Source organism: Elephas maximus, chromosome 9, assembly GCF_024166365.1.
Source record: "Elephas maximus indicus isolate mEleMax1 chromosome 9, mEleMax1 primary haplotype, whole genome shotgun sequence".
NCBI classification, from domain to species: domain Eukaryota; kingdom Metazoa; phylum Chordata; class Mammalia; order Proboscidea; family Elephantidae; genus Elephas; species Elephas maximus.
This window is the reverse complement of record NC_064827.1, coordinates 111,415,181-111,434,467: the sequence shown is the minus strand read 5'-3', so window position 1 is coordinate 111,434,467 and position 19,287 is coordinate 111,415,181. Positions and strand designations below refer to the sequence as shown.

Genomic DNA, 19,287 nt, shown 5'->3' with positions numbered 1-19,287 from the left:
GAGTGTGGTTCTGAGTTGTGACCCCTTTGGGTGAGGCTGCATGGTGGGAACTCATGATACCTGGAGTGAGGGGGCCTTCCAGAGCAGCACACAAGGCCTTTACTTTCAGGTCCTGGAACCTGTGAATCATGTAAATCAGAGCCCCAAGAAGCAGGCCATTAAGTCTGCCATTGTCCGAGGGTGGGGCACAGCCCCCTTTCCAGGGGAGGGGGTAGAGGAAGAGAGGAGCCAAGGACTCTAACTGCCTCATTGTGGTGATGACAATGACAATGAAGCTGTCACCAGGGAAAGGACTCAGGGGAGGAGCTGGTGAAGAGGTACGGGTCTCCTCGGGACACGCCAAGTGGAGGGCGGCAGGAATGACAACGGCAGGGGAGAAGGGAAGAGTGGCGGACGTGGCATGAGCTCAGATGGGTCTGAAGTCCCATCTGTGCCCATTGTTGGCTGTGGGACCTCAGGCAGTGACTTCCTTCTCAGTTTCCTCGCCGTGGGCCCCCTAGACGCTGACAGAGCTCACAGCACACACCCCACCCCACCCATGGCAGGCAAGGTCCTTCTGGGTTCACAGATGCAGTGGGAGGGAAAGGGTGGAGGGTGCGCCCAGGCCTGGAACACTGTCTGGCCTGCGGGTATCAGCACGGGGCTCTGCGATGGCAGGAGCAGACAGGCTGAGGTGGTGGATGAGGGCCCAGGCAGGGGACAGCCGGGCATCGGCTGGTGAAAAGCTGGTCCCCTAGCATGGAGCGGTGTGAGGAGGGACAGTGGTTGGAGAGGATGTATGGACTTTATGTCCTGGGGGGCCTGGGAAGGGAGCAAGGCTGGGAAGAGCTCTGGCTCAACTCGGAGGGTGGGAGCAAGGCCGGTGGGGCAGCCAGAGTCCAAGTCACAGAGAAAACCCTCTAGGAGCAGAAGAGCAAGACAGCTGAGCGGCAGGAGTCTCGGCCATTTAATAGCACTAAGCTCCTTTATAAGGCAAAGTCAAAGTGAGTCTCACAGAAATGATAAATAGTTAAAAAAAAAAAAAAAAAATTTAGAAAAAGAAACACTCTGGTCCCCTCGGCGGGTGGGCGGGCTGCAGGCTGACCAAGGGCGGTCTTGGCAGGCTGGATGATGGTAGCAGGCCAGGCAGCTGGCCGGTGGGAGCATCTGGGCTGAACAGCAAGTGGGGTCCATCATCCAGAGCTGGATCAGGGACCCCCCAGGTCTTCTGCCAGGAAGGTCAGCAGGTAGCGGCTGATGTGCCTCTCGATGATGACAGGGGAGAAGCCGAGGACGCGCCGGGCCCCTGGCAGGACCTTGGGGTCTGGAAGGCATGGTGGGAGGGAGGAGACAATGAAGGGAAGCACCAATGTGGGGCCTTCAGGTCACGGCTCCCACTAATGGCGCGAATGTGGTGAAGTCTGCTCTCCCCTCGCCCGAGCCTGAGCAGTACTTGAGGCGTCCGAGAGCGTCCTGCTCATCTGTCCCCAGTGGCACTGCCTAGGGTTCTAGCTGAAACAAGTGACAAGCAAAGACCCTGGATTCTCCAAAGCTCAAATGTGTCACTCATGTCAGCGTGAAGCCCAACAGTGGCTGATGCTGCTGTGCTCACAGCTACCCGAGGGCTTCCTGGGTCACCTGCAAGGGGCTAGGAGGGGCACACCTATCGGTTCCCACATCAACCACACCTGCCAGTCCCCAGGACACATGCACGTGTTCCCTTGTACCCTCAGCAGATTCAAACTCTCCTTCGTAAACAAAAGAGAGGAGGGGGCAGCCCAGCCTGGCCACAAGAAGAGGGTCTACCCCTGGGGCCTGGGAGGCCATTGTGGCAGCCTGCCCATCTAGTGATGGTCTCAGAATTGGCAGGCCCGAGTCCTCAAGGGCCAAGTGTCCCTAGGTGCATGCAGGCCTCGGGGCCCACCAGAGTCAGGGGTTCCATGTCCGCTCACTGGTGTCCTCGGCTGGGCGATGGGTACAGCTCTGGGATCCCCTGGTGTGTCGGGAGGCCACCTGGAGTGACCCACCTGGAGGGCAGCAGTACATGAGCAGGGCCAATCCCACAGCCACGCTGAGGCAAGCCAGGAAGCCCAGGGGTCCTGGAGAGAAACAGGTGTGAGTGGGTGGCGTCCTGAACTGTGACGGGGCTGTGCTGGCACATGCTCTCTGTATTAGGAGGCAGGCCATCTAGGCGCCAGCAGAGGCCACATCGGACAGCAGGGGAGGCCAGCCGGGGTGGGGTGCCAGGCCCAAGGAGATGCCCGGAGGGCCTGTCAGCGAGCACTTTAGAAGGAATCTGTCCATCAACAGAAAGCCAAGAATGGTGCCTAGAGGAGGAGCTGGTGCCAGGGTAGGGTGCTGGGGGACAGAGAGAGAGACAGAGAGACAGAGAGATGTGGGAGGGAGGTGTTACCCCTGTCACTCAGCTCCCATCTCTCCACGCCTGAGTCTAGCTCTGTGCCATCTGAGTTTTCTGAAAACAAAATCATAGAGCAGGTTAGTTGTGGGGTGGGCCAGGGAGGATGGTGGGCCCCGCACCCTCAGCCATCACCCAAGGTGAACATCCAGAGACCTGAGACATGGATGTGAAGTCAGGATGTTGCTGGATACAGGGAGGCAAGGCCAGGTAGCACCAAGCTGTGTCCCCAAGGGTGGGCGGGCATCAGACACGCAGGCAGCTGGGTGGCACCTGCCTTCCTGGACCCGTGGCCTGCCCACATCTGGGGAGTCGCTCTGGGTGGGAGACTGGCCCCCAGCCTCACAGTACCTTCTCCTTCACCCACACCGTAACTGGGAGGGCCATGTGAGAGACCATTGCACCCTGTAGCCACAAAGCACCACAAACACCGCATGCTCAAAGTCCAGCTGCTGTTAACATAACCGCTGCCTTGGCAGCCTGGACTTGGGGGTGCAGGGGAGGGGTCTACTGGTGAGCAACATGCTGGGCCAATTCAAGGGCACCTGGGAGCCAGGACAGGTACTTCACTTTAAGCAGGGGTGCGGCACGGTCACTTCTGTGTTTTGCACTTGACAGCTGGGTAGAGAGACCCCGTTCCCACCACCCAGAACCCAGGACAAAACCAGTCTCCCACCCAGCCCTTGAGGCCACACACCACCCACAGCATGGCCCGGCCCCAGGAGCACCCGCTCCTCTCCTGGGTCTGCACCATGTCAACATGGGCCCCCAGCCTTCAGAGCCCTGAGGAAAACTGGCACACTGGGCGTGTGACCTAAGCGAGCCACCCCTCTCTGTGGGCCCGTGAGGGTGACAGGGCCATCCACCAGGACTATGGGGCAGAGGCCTCAGGACATGTCTGTGGGTGCAGCTCTGGGACCTAGCTACTGCGGGGCTCCCACACCTCCCAGGTGAGGCCTGAAGCCTGAGGGTGCCTGGCCAACAGGAGGGCAACTCTTCCAATAGGCAGTAGCCAAAGGATAGCACACGTGCCCTTGGCCCGGCCTTTCCTGTCTGAGAATTTATGCTACAGAGATCTTCACACAGGATGGGCACGTCACAGAGGAAGGCAGAAGCAGCCCACAGCTCTGACTTGCCACACACACAGAAGACCCCTCACTGCTGACGGCTGCCCGGCTGGAACAGACAGCCAGGCGTGTGGGGGCACCGTGCTGAGCAGGCACAGCAAGGGCCAGTGGGGCCCTGGGTGCAGGCACTTACGCAGAGCATGCCGGCTGGGCAGGCAGCTGTACAGGGGCTGGGCGTGGATGTACAGGGCACGGTAGAACTCCTGGCAGTCCCGCTCGCCACTCTGCTGCAGGTGGCTCAAGAGGTTGCAGAGCCGCATACGCAGAGCCGCCTTGGGGTTCCGGAACTGGAGGAGAGGGAAGGTCAAGCCGATGGGGACCGGTGGAGGCTGGGCGGGGTCACCCCCTGTGTCTGTCTCCAGCCTCAGCCTCCTCATGGGGTGGGGACATACCACTTCCAAGGTGTCAGTGACTGCCACAGCCACCTACCCTGCATTCACGGTGCCTGAGCCACCCAACCTACACCCATGGCGCCTGAGCCATCTACCTCCATACTCCCAGTGCCTGAGCCATCTACTCCGTACCCATGTTTAGGCTCATATGCTATCCCCTCCCCACCTGTACCCTGGGGGTGGAAGTCACTGCCCACTCCGTGGACAGGAAACTGAAGCTTGGGGAGGTCATACAGAAAACACTGGGCAGGGACATTATTTCAAGTGGTTTGCTGTGTGGCCTTGGCGAGTTGCCTCACCCCTCTGAGGAGACATGGAAACCTAGATGGTAGGGTTATGACAGGAGTTACTGAGGGGATGAGGGCATAAATAAATTTCACTATTTTGCAGTCTATAGGAGTCCAATTCAAGTGCTTAAAAAGTTCATCAGGGGTTGAAGAGAAACGAACAGTCTCTTTGAGTTGAGTGTGTTTGTGGAACAGAAGCTTGGGCCTGACCACGAGGGCCAGGAGGGTGAGGCGTGCTGCTCTGCCACCTGGTGGCAGCAACCAGTTCTACATGGCTGCATGCAGGCCAGCGTGGGCCAAGATGTGCAGCAACTACAAGCAAAGCGAGGCGTGTAGCAGCAGCCCCTGCCCTGCCAAGGGGTATCTGTGAGAAAAGGAACACATGCTTGCGAGTGGGATGTGTGGGGCAGGGGGCTTCAATTTTCAAATTTTTTACCATGAATATGTATTAGACTTTCCATTACAATAGTAAAACTTGGATATGAGCTTTTTTTTTTTTTTTTTGTAACTTCTGCACTACTTTTGTAAGTTAAGGAGCTGTCCCCCGTCCCAGGAGCTCTAAGTCCCAGCCCTCAGGATAGCCTGCACATGGCATCCTTACCCCTGCTCCGAGGGAAGACATGGAGGCCTGAAAGAAGAAGGAGGTCACTCAGGGCCCCCAGCCCCACCCTGCAGCCCAGAGATAGTCTCCCTCCGGTTGTCAGTGCCCTGGCTGTCGGTGGCCTGGCTGTCTGTGGCCTGGCTGTCCGTGGTCTGCCTGGGAAGGGGCGGGGCTGGAAGGGAGGAGGCAGGTGGCAGTGCTCACCAGCTCCCCCACCAGGGTCCCTGAAGCCTAAGACCCATCAGGCCACAAGGCACTTGCGGGAATATGGGTTCAAAGGTCAGTTCCCTGCATTTCAAGTACACTCTCCAGCCAGGCCAGCTGTGCAGGGTGGGCGGGGCAGACCCAGGAGGGAGAGCAGAGAGCAGGCTGGGCCCTACATCTGCCACGGCTGTAGCCACTCACAGGCACCCTCCCTGCATACAGAGAGGGCTGGGAGGGTGCTCTGTGGCCCATCCTGGCTCTTACACTTGCTAGATGGGCACCCATGGGGAGTGAGCCAGCTCTCACGGCCTCAGCACCTCCTGTCCGATGGGGTGACAATGGAGAGAAGCCAGTCATCATTTGCGCAGGGGGCATATGGCGGGGGACGAGGGGCAGCTCTGGGCAAATGGACTGCCAGCTCTGATGCTGCCTAATCCTGACAACAACCCTGTGAGCACAGAGCACTCACCATGCCATTTCACAGACGGGGAAACAGAGGCTCTGGGAAGGACAAGCCCCGCCTGTCTTGAGGAAAGAGGAGAAGGAAGGGAAGCCCAGCGCAGCCCAACCCTGCCCACCCTCACCTCCTCAGCACCTTTTCGGCCTCCTTGTTGGTGAGAATCTGTGGGTAGTAGCGGTTCAGCTGCAGGATGATCTTGTCCACCTGCTGCTCACTCAGGCGCCCGTGGCCAGTCAGGAAAGGCGTGTCCTGAACCAAGCGGTCACAGTAGGTCTGATCTGAAATCCAGGGGCAGCAAGCATGGGGTGTGAGTGGGCTTCAGGGGGAGGGGCAGAGTGGCACGACCCCCCACTCATAAAGACGCCAGGCCTGCTGGCCACAGCAAGGCCCCCACAACCACTGGCCACCTGATCCCCAAGGGAGCATAAGGCTGCAGCACCTTGGAGCAACTCTGACGCCTCAGCCCATGGGGTACCCCGTGTAGCCAGGCACAGTCCCACATCTTCCAACTACTCGCCAAGACTGAAGGGTGAGTGGGTGCAAGTAACCAGCCAGCTCTGCTGCAGGACAGGGTGGAGCCAGGCTGCCAGGTCAGGAAGTGCCGCACCCTTGGCCCTCAATGCTACCCCAGAGCATTAGCCATAGGAAACAAGCTCCATGGAGCCAAGTGCCCGCTGTCCACAGGGTACCCGTAATGGCACTTGAGAAAAGCTAGGGCCCGGGTGGGGGGGGGGGCATAGGCTGCCCTGTGCTGGCCTGAGGCCAACTGCACAGCTTCTGACCACAGCCTCCTGGGAGACCACAGACACCATGACAAGGGGCACAGGGGTCTGAGCTGGTGCTCCACTGGGCACTGCGTGTTTGCAAGGCCAAAGCCATACACCTGCCTAGGGGGCTGAGGGATGCTTCCCTTTTTCCTTTCTTTCAACATCACCATTTTCCCCATAAGAGGGGCTGGAGGTGGGGAGGCAGGGTGTATAGGGCCCCCATGATGGCACCAGCACACAGAAGGGGTACGTCTCCTCACATCCTTACGGCGGCTTCCCAGGTTCCATCACACAGGCTCCCGGGTGGACATTCAAGTGCCCTGAGTAAAGCGGTTCACCGCAGCTTTCATTCTGCTGGCCTCACTCTTGGCAGAGGTTTAGGACACAGCAAGAGGTCTACATGATTTTTTATTTTAAAAAGCATCTCTGAAAGTTGAGAGTTTTCAGTTCAGAATGATTTGGCTAAAACCGTCTCTTCTTGTAGGTGAGAAACAGCAGGAGGAGGATGAACCATTTCTTCTGGGCAAGAAATAAATTCTGCCCTAAGAGTCTGTGATTCATACAAATGTAATGAGACTTAAAAGGTTTAAAATTCATCACACAATATGTGAGCTGCAAAAATGATAACCAGTTTGGGGATGGCACCTCCTGAAAGAATGAGTCAAACTGACAATTCAAGAATGTAGGTATATATATACATATGTACGTGTGTGTGTGTGTGTGTGTGTGTGTGTGTGTGTGTAAACGTGGTTAAGAACTCGGCTGCTAACCAAAACGTTGGCAGTTCAAATCCACCAGCCGCTCCTTGGAAACCCTACGGGGCAGTTCTACTCTGTCCTGTAGGGTCGCTGTGAGTCGGAATCAACTCGATAGCAATGGGTTTGGCTGTTTTAGATGAACATACATAGGTCTGGTGAAGAGTATTCTTTTACTACTCTTGTAACTTTTCCTTAAGTTTGAAATTATTTTCAAATAAAGTTTTTAAAATCCTATTTGGACTTCCAGTTTCTGCTCCAGCATGTAAAGAACTTGAGAGTTGTCACCATCACCATAGCAAGAAATAATCTGAACAAACTGAGAACTGAGGTCATAGGGCAAATTGATGCCCTGGAAACTAGAGGTCCGGACAGGCTGACACAGAGGATCACAGCTCACCAGGAGCAGAGGTCCGGACAGGCTGACACAGAGGATCACAGCTCACCAGGAGCAGAGGTCCGGACAGGCTGACACAGAGGATCACAGCTCACCAGGAGCAGAAGCTGCTGGAACTGGGAACTGAGCTGTAAGCGATTAACTGCTGGACGCTGTGCGGGCTACCTTAGTAAAAACTCCCAGGGGCCCGATCTCAGGGGGTCCCTACACTTTCGAGATTTTTACTTCCAGGTGCCCCATCAGGCTTTCACTGAAGATCTGACAGAAGTTCCTTCTTGTTTTCAGCAGGAGGTGGCGCGAGGGAAGTAACCATTTTGAATTATGCCCAGTGCATTCTACTCTCTGCCAGCCCGCAAGGGAAACTACCAGAGCCTAACAGTAAAAGCAGCGCCTAGAGGAAGATTCATGGCACTGAATGCACGTATTAGAAAGGAAGAAAGAACCAAAATGAATCATCTAAGCTTCCACCTTAGGAAACTAGAGAAAGAAGAGCGATATAAACATAAAGCAAGCTGAATAAAAGAAATAATAAGTATTAAAACAGAAATCAATGAAATTAAAAAGAAGAAAACAACAGAGAAAACCAACTAAACTAAAAACTGGTCCTTTGAAAAGATCAATACAATTGATGAAGGTCTAGAGAGACTAACCAAGATACAAAACAGAGAATACACAAATTACTGACCTCATAAATGGAAAGGGGGGGGTCATCACTATTGATCCCATGGATATTAAAAGGATAATAAAGGAATATCATGAACAACTCTCTGCCGCAAATTTAATAACTTTGATGAAATGGACCAATCCTTTGAAAGACACAATTTACCAAAACTCACACAAAGAGACATATACCATCTGAAGAGGCCTATATCTATTAAAGAAGTTTAATCAATAATTAATAACCTTTTATAACAGAAAGCACCAGATTCAGGTGGTTTCATTGGTGACTTTTTCTTAAGGAAGAAATGATAATGATTTTCTATAATCTCTTCCAGAAAACAGAAGCAGGGAGAACACTTTCTAAGTCATTCTATGTGGCCAGTGTTACCCTAATACCCAAATCAGACAAGGACATTACAAAGAAGAAAAACTACAGACCAATATTTCTCATGACCAGAGATGCAAATATCCTCAACAAAATATTCGCAGATTGAATCAAACAATGGATAAAAATAATTATACTCTACAACCAAGTGGGATTCATCCCAGGTATGCAAGGCTGGTTCAAAATTAGAAAATCAATTAATATAATCCATCACATCAACAGGCTAGAAAAACCATATGATCATATCAATAGATTAGTGAAAGTATGTGACAAAATCCAACACCCATTCATAACTAAAAACAAACAAATAAAAACAACTGCTCAGTAAACTAAGAATAGAGGGAAACCTCCTCAGTTTGATAACGAACAAAACTTGCTAAAGTACAAAAAAAAAAGCCTACAGCTAACATCATAGTTAATGTTGAGTGTCTTAGGCTAGGTTCTCTTGAGGAGCAAAACCAGGGAAGCATACATATGTAAATACACAGTCCAAAAAACCAAAACCAAACCCATTGCCGTCAAGTTGATTCTGACTCGTAGTGGCCCTACTGGACAGAGTAGAATTGTCCCATAGGGTTTCCAAAGAGTGCCTGCTGGATTCGAACTGCCAACCTTCTAGAGTTGTAGAGGCTAGCAAATCCCAAATTCATGGGTCAGGCATCAGGCTGGAGGCTTCTTCTGACGCATGTGGTTGCAGGGGCTGATGAACCCAAAATCAGCAGGTCAGATAAAAGGTTGCTTGCCCACGAGGTTGCGGGAGCTGGCAAATCCCAAAATCTGCAGGTCAGATGGCAGGCTGCTGTCTCATGTCCCAAGAACTGGAGGTCAGAGGATGACAAGTCACATGCAGGGTCCAGAGCAAGGGAGAGCTGAGCCAAAGCATCCCTATATATTAGATGCAGACCACACATCCCAGGGAACTTCCCTTGCATCAGATCACAAAATGGAGGATAACTACATCAGATTAAAAAATGGAGAATGTCTTAGGCTGGGTTCTCTAGAGAAGAAAAACCAGTAAAGCGTATAAATATACATATAGAGAGAAATTTATATCAAGGAAATGGCTCATGCAGTTGTAGAGCCTGCAACGTCCCAAGTCAGTGGGTCAGAATAGAGGCTTCTCCTGATACACAGCCACAGGGGCTGGCGAACCCAAGATCAGCAGGTGGGAGAGCAGGGCTCTTGTTCACAGGCTCTGAAGATCTATGAATCCCAAAGATCAGCAGGCAAGACCATAGAGGCTGCTAGCTCAAGTTCTAAAGCCCAGAGATCAGATGAACAGGAGCCAGCTGCAAGATCCAGATGAGCAAAAGCCCACAAGTCTTGCCAGACTATCCACTTATATTCAGTGCAGGCCACACGCCCAAGGAAACTCCCTTTCAACTGACTGGCTACTGACAGCTGATCCCATCCTGGAGATGAGCATGTAATACCAAATCTCATCTTGGAAGTGATCACACCATCACACGACTATCATATCACTGAGAATCATGGCCCAGCCAAGTTGACACACAACCTTAACCATTATACAGGATAATTCCATAATGCGGAAAAGCCAAGTTGACACATAACATTAACCATGTACACATCTTAAACCATACATAATCTCCAAATAAAGACAATTAAAAAGTCATACTTACACCTAACCTGATACAACTAACATATGCACAACCAAAAACACATGAGCCCCATTTGTATATTTTATAGGTGATGGGATGGGGAGGGAAGAAAAAAAAATATTTGCTGTACATACACGTGTATATGTACACATACACATATGATAAAGCAAGGAAGAAATACTCATAACAATTACAGTCTTCATTTCTGCAACTGTCAAGTGGTCATAACTAGTACTTAGAACTACCTTCTACCACCATCTACTCAGTATTCCCTTTACCCTCAGCAAGCACCTCCATTGACTGTGGTTCTTTGCCTGGTAGGGTGACCCAAACCTTCATTCCTGAAGGGTCTGGGCCATTAGTAGTCATGTTAGAATTGGGCTGCTGTACTTTTCCATTGACTTTAATCACAGCACATGTTAGTGCAAAGAGACACCTAAGGAATCTCTGTATTCCAGACATACTCTTTTTCACCTCCATTATGCAACACCAGTCTGATTTCTGCTTGGTAGTTAGGGTCAATCACACCAGCCAATATGATAACTCCCATTTGCCTGTTGATCCAGAGGCATGAGAAGCCCATAGTGGCTGGGTGGCATTCTTAACTTCCAGTTCAACTGAATCAGTGTTGAGTCTCCCTTTGGAACTAAGACCTCTAGAACCACAGAGCATAAGGTCGTGGGGACATGAAACAAAAATTTTGCAAGTGGTTCACTAGGGTAGTGACAAGTCCATCTCCAACATTTGATTCCGAGAACCCTGAATTCTAGCTACGGGAATAAGAGCACCATATATTGGATGCTGGTTTAGAGCATATACAGCCTCCTGGAGAACATTGCCCCAACCCTACAAGGTGTTGCCACCTCGTTGCCACAGTAATTGTGTCTTTAGAAGGCCATTCCATTGTTCTATCAAGCCAGTGGCTTCAGGATAATGGGCAACATAATAAGACCAGTGAATTCCATGGGCATTGGCCCATTGCTATACTTTATGTGCTGAGTATGTCTATTCTAATTATGCATTCTGGAACTGGGAAATGAGTATAGGACTGGGACACACTGAATCCACTGTGAGATGGACCTGAGAGTGAAGACGCCATTAATAACCTGACTTCCATACACCCCCACTCTGACTGATGGGCCACAGTGATGTTTTGGGTCTCCTGGAATTAGTGTCCATTCAGATCTAGTGTCAGTAATCCCCCAAAAGTCTGATTATTTCCTCTTCCCCAACAAACAGTCACTCTCGTAAAAAGCCATAGATCTCTTTGGGGAAGGCTGGCAGCAAGATTACCGCTACAAATTTTTGGCAGTGCAGTGAGATCCTTCCTCAAGGGGATTTAGTCTCCCCTTCATTCCAGGGGTTGTGGGTCTGTAAAGTGGCTCAAGTCTGGGAATTGGTTGAGGGGCAGTGACTCCCTATTCTGGCAAATCAAGTTAGACTGCCATTTACTTGACCTAGAATTCTTCTGCTTGTACAGATCAAGTAAATATTTAGTAGATTTCCCATTTATCTCACTCCTGGGGACACCATGACTAAGGAGCCAATGCCATAAGCCCATACGAGTCAGATTATTCTGATTAGTGGTTTGACTCTGCTGTCAATTATGGTAACCACGCACATCCTATCCTGGTGGATTAAGTGCTGCCACTTGGCCCCTACCACCACAGGGTCCAATCAGCCCCATTGTAATTATGTGTCTTAATTCAGTGAAAGCACGTCCCACTGTCAAATCTGACTTAAATAAAATCACAGCAGTCTTCAAGGATGCTGGGGCTCCCGTCACAATTTTTTCCTCACCTATGTGCCTTGGTGGCGCAGTGGTTAAAGTGATTGACTGCTAACTGAAAGGTCAGCAGTTCGAAACCACCAGTAGCTCCGTGGGAGAAAGATGTGGCAGTCTGCTTCCAGAGCGATTTACAGCCTTGGAAACCCAGACTCAACCCACTGCTGTCGAGTCAACTCCAACTCATAGGAAATCCAAAGGAGACGCTATAGTCAGAATCAACTTGATGGCAGTAATTTTTTTTTTCTTTGTTGTCATGGTAAAAGGTCTGTCCTCTGGGCACTCCATGTGTGGGTCTGTGGGTCCAAGCTGATAAATCTACTCTAACATGCCAATTTCCCCAAGCCTTTGGATACCTTCTTCTATAGTGTACCAAGCCAGGTCTGGCACTTTAACTTAATTTAGTGTAAACAAAAAACCAAACCCAGTGCCATCGAGTCAATTCTGACTCATAATTTAGTGTAGGCCACTGCTTAATCCATGCTTCAGCAACCCCAATAAACTATTAGATCCTGTTTTAGCCTCTCAAGCTGAAACAATGAATGAAGAATCTGTACTTAGTGTGCCCATATCAATAAACTGAAACTGATCCAACTTTATGTTTCTTGCACCATTATCCCACACCCTTAATAGCCATTCTCACACATATTCCCCAGGTTTCTGTTTATATATATTGGAAAAGTCAAGCAGTTGTTTTGGAGTATAGCGTGCCTACTCCTGGGTCACACTTCATACTTCACCTTTTGGAGCTTGCTGGGACTTAAATCTAGTTATATGTCTACACATCTTTGCTTTTCAACACTTTAAAGAGGTCTTTTGCAGCAGATTTGCCCAATGCAATGTGTCTGTTGATTTCTTGACTGCCGCTTTCATGGGTATTGATTGTGGATCCAAACAAAATGAAATCCTTGGCAACTTCAATCTTTTCTCTGTTTTTCATAATGTTGCTTATTGGTCCAGTTGTGAGGATTTTTGTTTTCTTTATGTTGAAGTGAAATTCATACGAAGGCTATAGTCTTTGATCTTCATCAATAAGTGCTTTAAGCCCTCTTCACTTTCAGCACGCAAGGTTGTGTCAGCTGCATAATGCAAGCTGTTAATGATTCTTCCTCCAATCCTGATGCCCCGTTCTTCTTCATATAGTCCAGCTTCTCGAATTATTTGCTTAGCATACAGACTGAATACATATCGTAAAAGGATACAACCCTGACACACACCTTTCCTGACTTTAAACCATGCAGTATCCCCTTGTTCTGTTCGAATGACTGCCTCTTGATCTATGTTCGGGTTCCTCAAGAGCACAATTAAGTGTTCTGGAATTCCCGTTCTTTATAATTTTATCCATAAGTTGTTATGATCCACATAGTTGAATGCATGGGTAAACATCTTTCTGGTATTCTCTGCTTTCAGAGAATACCAGATGTCACCTTGAAGACTAAGGTGTGCTTGAATCAAGCCACAGTGTTTTTAATGGCTTCATATGCATGTGAAAGCTGGATGATGAATAAGGAAGACTGAAAAAGAACTGACACCTTTGAATTGTGGTGTTGGTGAAAAATATTGAATATACCATGGACTGCCAGAAGAATGAACAAATCTGCCTTGGAAGACGTACCACCAGAATGCTCCTTGGAAGCAAGGATGGCGATACTACGTCTCACATACTTTGGACATATTATCAAGAAGAATCAGTCCATGGAGAAGAACATCATGCTTGGTAAAGCCGAGGGTCAATAAAAAAGAGGAAGACCCTCAACAAGACGGACTGACGCAGTGGTTGCAACAATGGGCTCGTGCATAACAACAATTGTGAAGATGATGCAGAACTGGGCACTGTTTTGTTCTATTGTACATGGGAACCTATGAGTCAGAACTGACTCGGTGGCACCTAATAACAACAACAACATAGGTCTAGAAGAAAAATGGGTGGTGGGGGTGGGTCACCAATGTCTTACAAGGCATCTGCCTCAGGTGATGCCCCAGGCAAAGCCCCAGGACGTATCTCAGACAAAGACTTTTCAGGCACAGCTTTCAATTTCATCAAATGTGGGTAGAAGGGATAATGGTTTTCCTGGGGAGGATGGCTTAGCAGACAGACAGAGTAACCTCTTCAGATGGGATTAAGAAGGGTGGTACCATAGGCAGGAGTGATTCAGTGGACTTTACGGGCCCAATGTTCCCAGCTTCCTAATTATCTGCTCATATGTCCCCATCCCACATTTCAGGATCCCGTTTCTTCCCATCAATGCCTTCACCTTAACTTCAGATGCCATTTGTGGTTGGGAATTCAACTGATTTTTTAATTCAGACACTCTTACAATAAGACTCTGCTTTTGGTTTTCAACAATATATAAGAAATATACAAAAAAATAAGTGTTTCCTCCAGGGTACATGTGGCAACTTTGAGCTCGTTATGTGGTGCTTGAGCTTGACTCTGAAGCCCTGAGCGTTATCTCTTTCTTTCTCCACTTTGTCTTGTGAAAGTAGGACCAATCAACCAGCTTCCTTATATTTCTCATTCTGACAAAATTGTAGAAAAGTACCAAACACGCGGTCACCCAGAGCCTCACCTCTATCGGTATGATATATCACGTATTTCTATTGGCCCCTCATGTCATGGATTTGCAGTGCCCTCTTTACTACTAGAGGCAGAGGCATCAGTACATTTAAGACTAGCCAGACTTGAGAAACATTTAGAAAACTCATCCTTACAATTTTTTTTCTCTAGACCCCACTCTCAGTACTAAACGTCTTAGGCTGGCTTCTCCAGAGGAGCAAAATCAATGAAACACACACACATATAGAGAGAGAGAGAGAAGGAGAGATTTATCTCAAGGTAGTGGCTCATGCAGTTGTAGAGGCTGGCAAGTCCCAAATCTGTGGGTCAGGCATCAGGCTGGAGGCTTCTCCTGACTCACTCAGTTGCGGGGGCTGACAAACTCAAAATCAGCAGGTCAGGTGGAAGTCGGCTGGATCACAGGGTTGTGGGAGTGAAGAGTCCCAAGATCTTCAGGTCATTCAGAAGGCTGCTGGCTCATGGGTTTGCAGGAACTGGCAAATCCCAAGATTTGCAGGTCAGGTAGAAGGCTGCTTGGCTCACATCCCAAGAACTGAAGGTTAGAGGATGATGAATTGGATGCAGGATCCAGAGCAAGGGAGAGCTTTTTCAGGGTATTCATATATATTGGATGCAGGCTACACCCCCAAGGAAACTCCCCTTACATCAGATCACAAAATGGGGGATAATTACATCAGATCTCAAAATGGGGGATAATTACATAATACTGTGAGTTACGGCCTAGCCAAGTTGACACATAACATTAATCAACACACTGAGAAGCTAGATGCCTTACCCCTACGATTGGGAACAAGGCAGAGATGTCCCCTCTTACCACTCCTATTCAACGTAGTACTTGCAGTAAGACAAGAAAAGGAAATAAAATACATACAGATTAGGAAGGAAGAAGTAAAACTGTCCTTGTTCACAGATGACATGATTGTCTATGTAGAAAATCATGCCATCTGTGAACAAGGACAGTCTTAAACGCAGCAAGCGGTTATCTAAGATGCAACAGTTGGTCTCAACCCACATGAAGCAAAGGAGAATGAAGAACACCAAAGACACAAGGTAATTACAAGCCCAAGAGACAGAAAGGGCCACATAAACCAGGGACTACATCAGCCTGAGACCAGAAGAACTAGATGGTGCCCAGCCACAACCAATGACTGCCCTGACAGGGAACACAACAGAGAACCCCTGAGGGAGCAGGAAAGCAGTGGGATAAAGACCCCAAGTTCTCGTGAAAAGACCAGACTTAATGGTCTGACTGAGATTAGAAGGACCCAGCTGGTCATGGCCCCGACAGGAACGATTCCCAACACTAACTCTTCAGACAGGGATTGGACTGGACAATGGGATAGAAAAAGATGCTGGTGAAGAATGAGCTTCTTGGATCAAGAAGACACTTGAGACTATGTTGGCATCTCCTATCTGGAGGGGAGATGAGAGGGCAGAGGGGGTTAGAAGCTGGCGGAATGGACATGAAAAAAGAGTGTGGACGGAAGGAGTGGGCTGTCTCATTGGGGGAAGAACAATTAGGAGTATATAGCAAGGTGTATTTTTAGCAAGGTGTATATAAATTTTTGTATGAGAGACTGACTTGATTTGTAAGCTTTCATTTAAAGTACAATAAAAATTTTTCTTAAAAAATGTTAAAAAGCAAAGATGTCACTTTGAAGAAGACTAAGGTGCCCCTGACCCAAGCCATGGTATTTTCAATTGCCTCATATGGATGCGAAAGCTGGACAATGAATACAGAAGACTGAAGAAGAATTGATGCATTTGAATTATGGTGTTGGTGAAGAATATTGAATATACCATGGACTGCCAGAAGAACAAACAAGTCTGTTTGAAAGAAGTACAGTCAGGATGCTCCTTAGAAGCAATGACGGCAAGACTGTCTCACGCACTTTGGACATGTTATCAGGAGGGCTCAGTCCCTGGAGAAGAACATCATGCTTGGTAAAGTACAAGACCAGTGGAAAAGAGGAAGACCCTCAATTGACACAGTGGAGAAGTGGAGATATGTCTGACCTCCACCTCATAGGAACCAGCTTTATGCTGATCTAATTCTTATCCCTTGGGAAACTGGACAAGTCCTGATGCTAGATTACAAAGGGTGAGGTTTATTAGCATGTGTAGATCCCACAGAAGAATGCCCAGCAGGTGGGACATGCCCTGTAAACTCTGGCTGCTATTCTTATTCATTGCTTAAAGATAAAGGCTGCAGGTGCTAAAGCCAGAAGGCCTGGGATAGGCTGGAGCAAGTGCCCATATGACCTTGAATGTCAGTCTAAGGGCCTGGGTGTGGGCAGAGAACAGGGAAGGTCTAGGCCTGCTGGAGTGCATGCCCCAGATGCAGAATGACCCCACGGGCCACCTCTGATGCGGACACAGGCTCTGAGGATCAGGCACCTTGGGTGAATGTGCCACAAGGAGTTGGAAGATGGGGGGGGGGGCGCCGCGCAGGGCACAGGCACAGATCCCGGGGTCAGGGTCCCAGTACTGGCCTGGACATTGAGTGGCTGTGGGCCTTGGCACCTGCCCAATCTGAGCCTTCGTTTCCTTACTGTACAGAGACACTATTTGACATGTCCCCATGAGGCAATTACAGATAAGAAGTGCCCAGTGCAGGACCAGGCCCACAGCTGATACTCAGAATTGGCAGCCATGAAAGAAAGAGTCTAGAGTGGTGGCAAAGGAAGGGGGTGACAGCTGGGATCTCTTCCTAACGAGGCTGGTACACAGGAGTCCTGGAAGTCGCCGGGTTCCAGCCCATGAAATCCTTTGTGTGCAAGCTCCAGGCCAAGACTCCAGCAAGCACAGGGGGAGAAGACTGGGGACTTCTGGGGCCTCCCTGATCCATGGGGCACCCCGGATGACCTCTGCACACCAGGCAGAAGGAGAGACTCTCAAGAATGAGGCATGGGCTCTGGTCACCCCCACATCCTCTGACCATGAGGGCTGGGCCAGTCACTGGTCCATTCCCCTCATGAGACTATATAGGCTTCTCCAAGGGGAAAGGTCTATGGAGCATGCCCCTCGGGACAGGAGGGAGTGGGTGGGTCTCCAGAGCCAGGGAGGCCCTGGGGGATGGCTGGGCTGGAGACCCCATTCCAGAAAAAGAAGTCGGAGAGGCTGGATGGTGGGGCTGCCCAGAGTGAAGCACAACAGCTTTGGGGGAGTCTAGTTGCTGTCCCTGGGCCCCCCCCATGCCTGCCTGGGGTAAGGGGTGCAGTTCCACAGGGAGCCAGGAGGTGTCACAAAGTCACACACTGCATAGGAATACATCAACCCCTGCCAGCCTCCTCTCTGTAAACACACAGGTACCACCCCTCAGGAGCTGTGAGCATGAAGGGGTATCACTGTGCCAGAAACCCAGTAGGACCACAGTGAATGTTCACTGCTGTTATTTTGACCTCCTATGCAATAGTTGGAAACCCTGGTGGCGTAGTGATTAAGTGCTACAACTGCTAACCAAAAGGTCAGCAGTTCGAACCCAGGAGGTGCTCCTTGAAAACTCTGGGGGGCAGTTCTACTCTGTAGTCAGAATGGACTCCCTGGCAACGGGTTTGGTTTTGGTTTTATATAGTAGTTAGCAGCTACGGCTACTAACCAAAAGGTTGGCAGTTTGAACCTACCAGTCGCTCCTTGGAAACCCTGTGGGTCAGTTCTACTCTGTCCTATAGGGTCTCTATGAGTTGGAACCGACTCCTCAGCAACGAGTTTGGTTTTTTGGGTTTTTTACTGTCTCTCTCTTCACACCGTGTGAAGAGAGAGACAGTAAAAAACCCAAAAAACCAAACTCGCCCACAGGTGTGAAGTGACCATTCCCTCCCTACAACCTTCCAAGACTTGGCAAGGAAGTGACCACTCTCTCCCGACAACCCTCCAAGTCTTGCCCTTCGCATTGTAGTGAGCTTCCTCTACACTTCCGGCTTCCCAGCTCCGGCAGGGGCGTCTCAGGCACACCCTAGCGGGCTCTTCCCGGGTCCTGCACCCGCATGTCCACACCCACCAAGAAAGGCGGGACCCGGGGCAGCACGCAGCAGGTCCAGCTGAGGGGCGATGAGTAAGAAACCCCTGGTCAAAACACTCAGTTGCTAAACAAAGGTTAGCAGTTCGAACCCACCAGTCACCCCGAGGAAGAAAAATGTGGCAGTCTACTTCTGTAAAGCTTACTGCCTTGGAAGCCCTATGGGGCGGTTCTACTCAGTTCTACTCATAGCGTCGCGAAGAGTCTGAATCGACTCCGCAGCAATGGGCTTGGGTTTGACACTGACGACTAGCACCAGGCGCAGAGACGGTCATGCACATTCAGCACCCCAGGGGCCAGACTCGCCACAACTCTCAACTTGTCTAGTCCTCATCGGACAGAGGCCAAGGTCACACGGCCAGGGAGCGCCTCGACGGGCTCCCTCCCGCGACTGCAGCGAGTGAACGGGCCGCGCAGGCCAGATTACGGCGGGAGGCACCGCGCCCTCGGAGCCTCGGGGCCGCGGGAGCCCGTCCCACGCTGTGCAACCAGGACGTCCCCGGCAGCCCCACTAGCCGCCGCCGGCCCCGCCCGCACTGACCTGTCATGGCGGCAGCCTTGGAGCCGCGCTCGGCCGTCCCAGGACTGTCCGCTCTGGCCGCACGTCCGCCAGCCCGGATCCGCGGCTCTGGTGATTGCCCCGCCCCTCCGGCGGAGTCTCAGCCCGCTCCTTCCCTCCCGGCTCCGCCCCTTCCCGCCCTTGGCCACAGCCCCGCCCCCGCCGCGTGTATTACGGGGCGGCCAGGCGCCCTGGCCCCGCCTCTTCCGTGGGCCCCGCCCCCGCCAGCGTGACAGCGGCTCCAGCAGGGACTCTGAGCCCCGTCCCTAGGTGGACCCCGCCCCTTACTTTAGCTCC

General features: G+C 50.6%; 1 protein-coding gene across 8 annotated transcripts; it reads right to left on the bottom strand.

The window, feature by feature from the left end:
* Positions 1-929: 929 nt before the first annotated feature.
* On the bottom strand, positions 930-19,067 carry CARD19 (caspase recruitment domain family member 19). 8 transcript variants are annotated; one of them, XM_049896246.1, is made up of 7 exons: positions 18,973-19,067; positions 5,602-5,744; positions 4,803-4,829; positions 3,656-3,809; positions 2,393-2,452; positions 1,932-2,078; positions 930-1,303 (listed from the first exon to the last, which is right to left on the bottom strand). In XM_049896246.1, exons 1-7 carry the CDS (start codon positions 18,977-18,979, stop codon positions 1,188-1,190), a joined length of 654 nt encoding a protein of 217 aa, XP_049752203.1. In that variant the 5' UTR covers positions 18,980-19,067; the 3' UTR covers positions 930-1,187. The 8 variants fall into 8 exon arrangements, with proteins under 8 accessions (XP_049752203.1, XP_049752206.1, XP_049752205.1 ...); XM_049896249.1 differs by having other exon boundaries at positions 2,007-2,078; XM_049896250.1 differs by having other exon boundaries at positions 1,218-1,303; positions 1,904-2,078.
* Between the last annotated feature and the right edge of the window lie 220 nt (positions 19,068-19,287).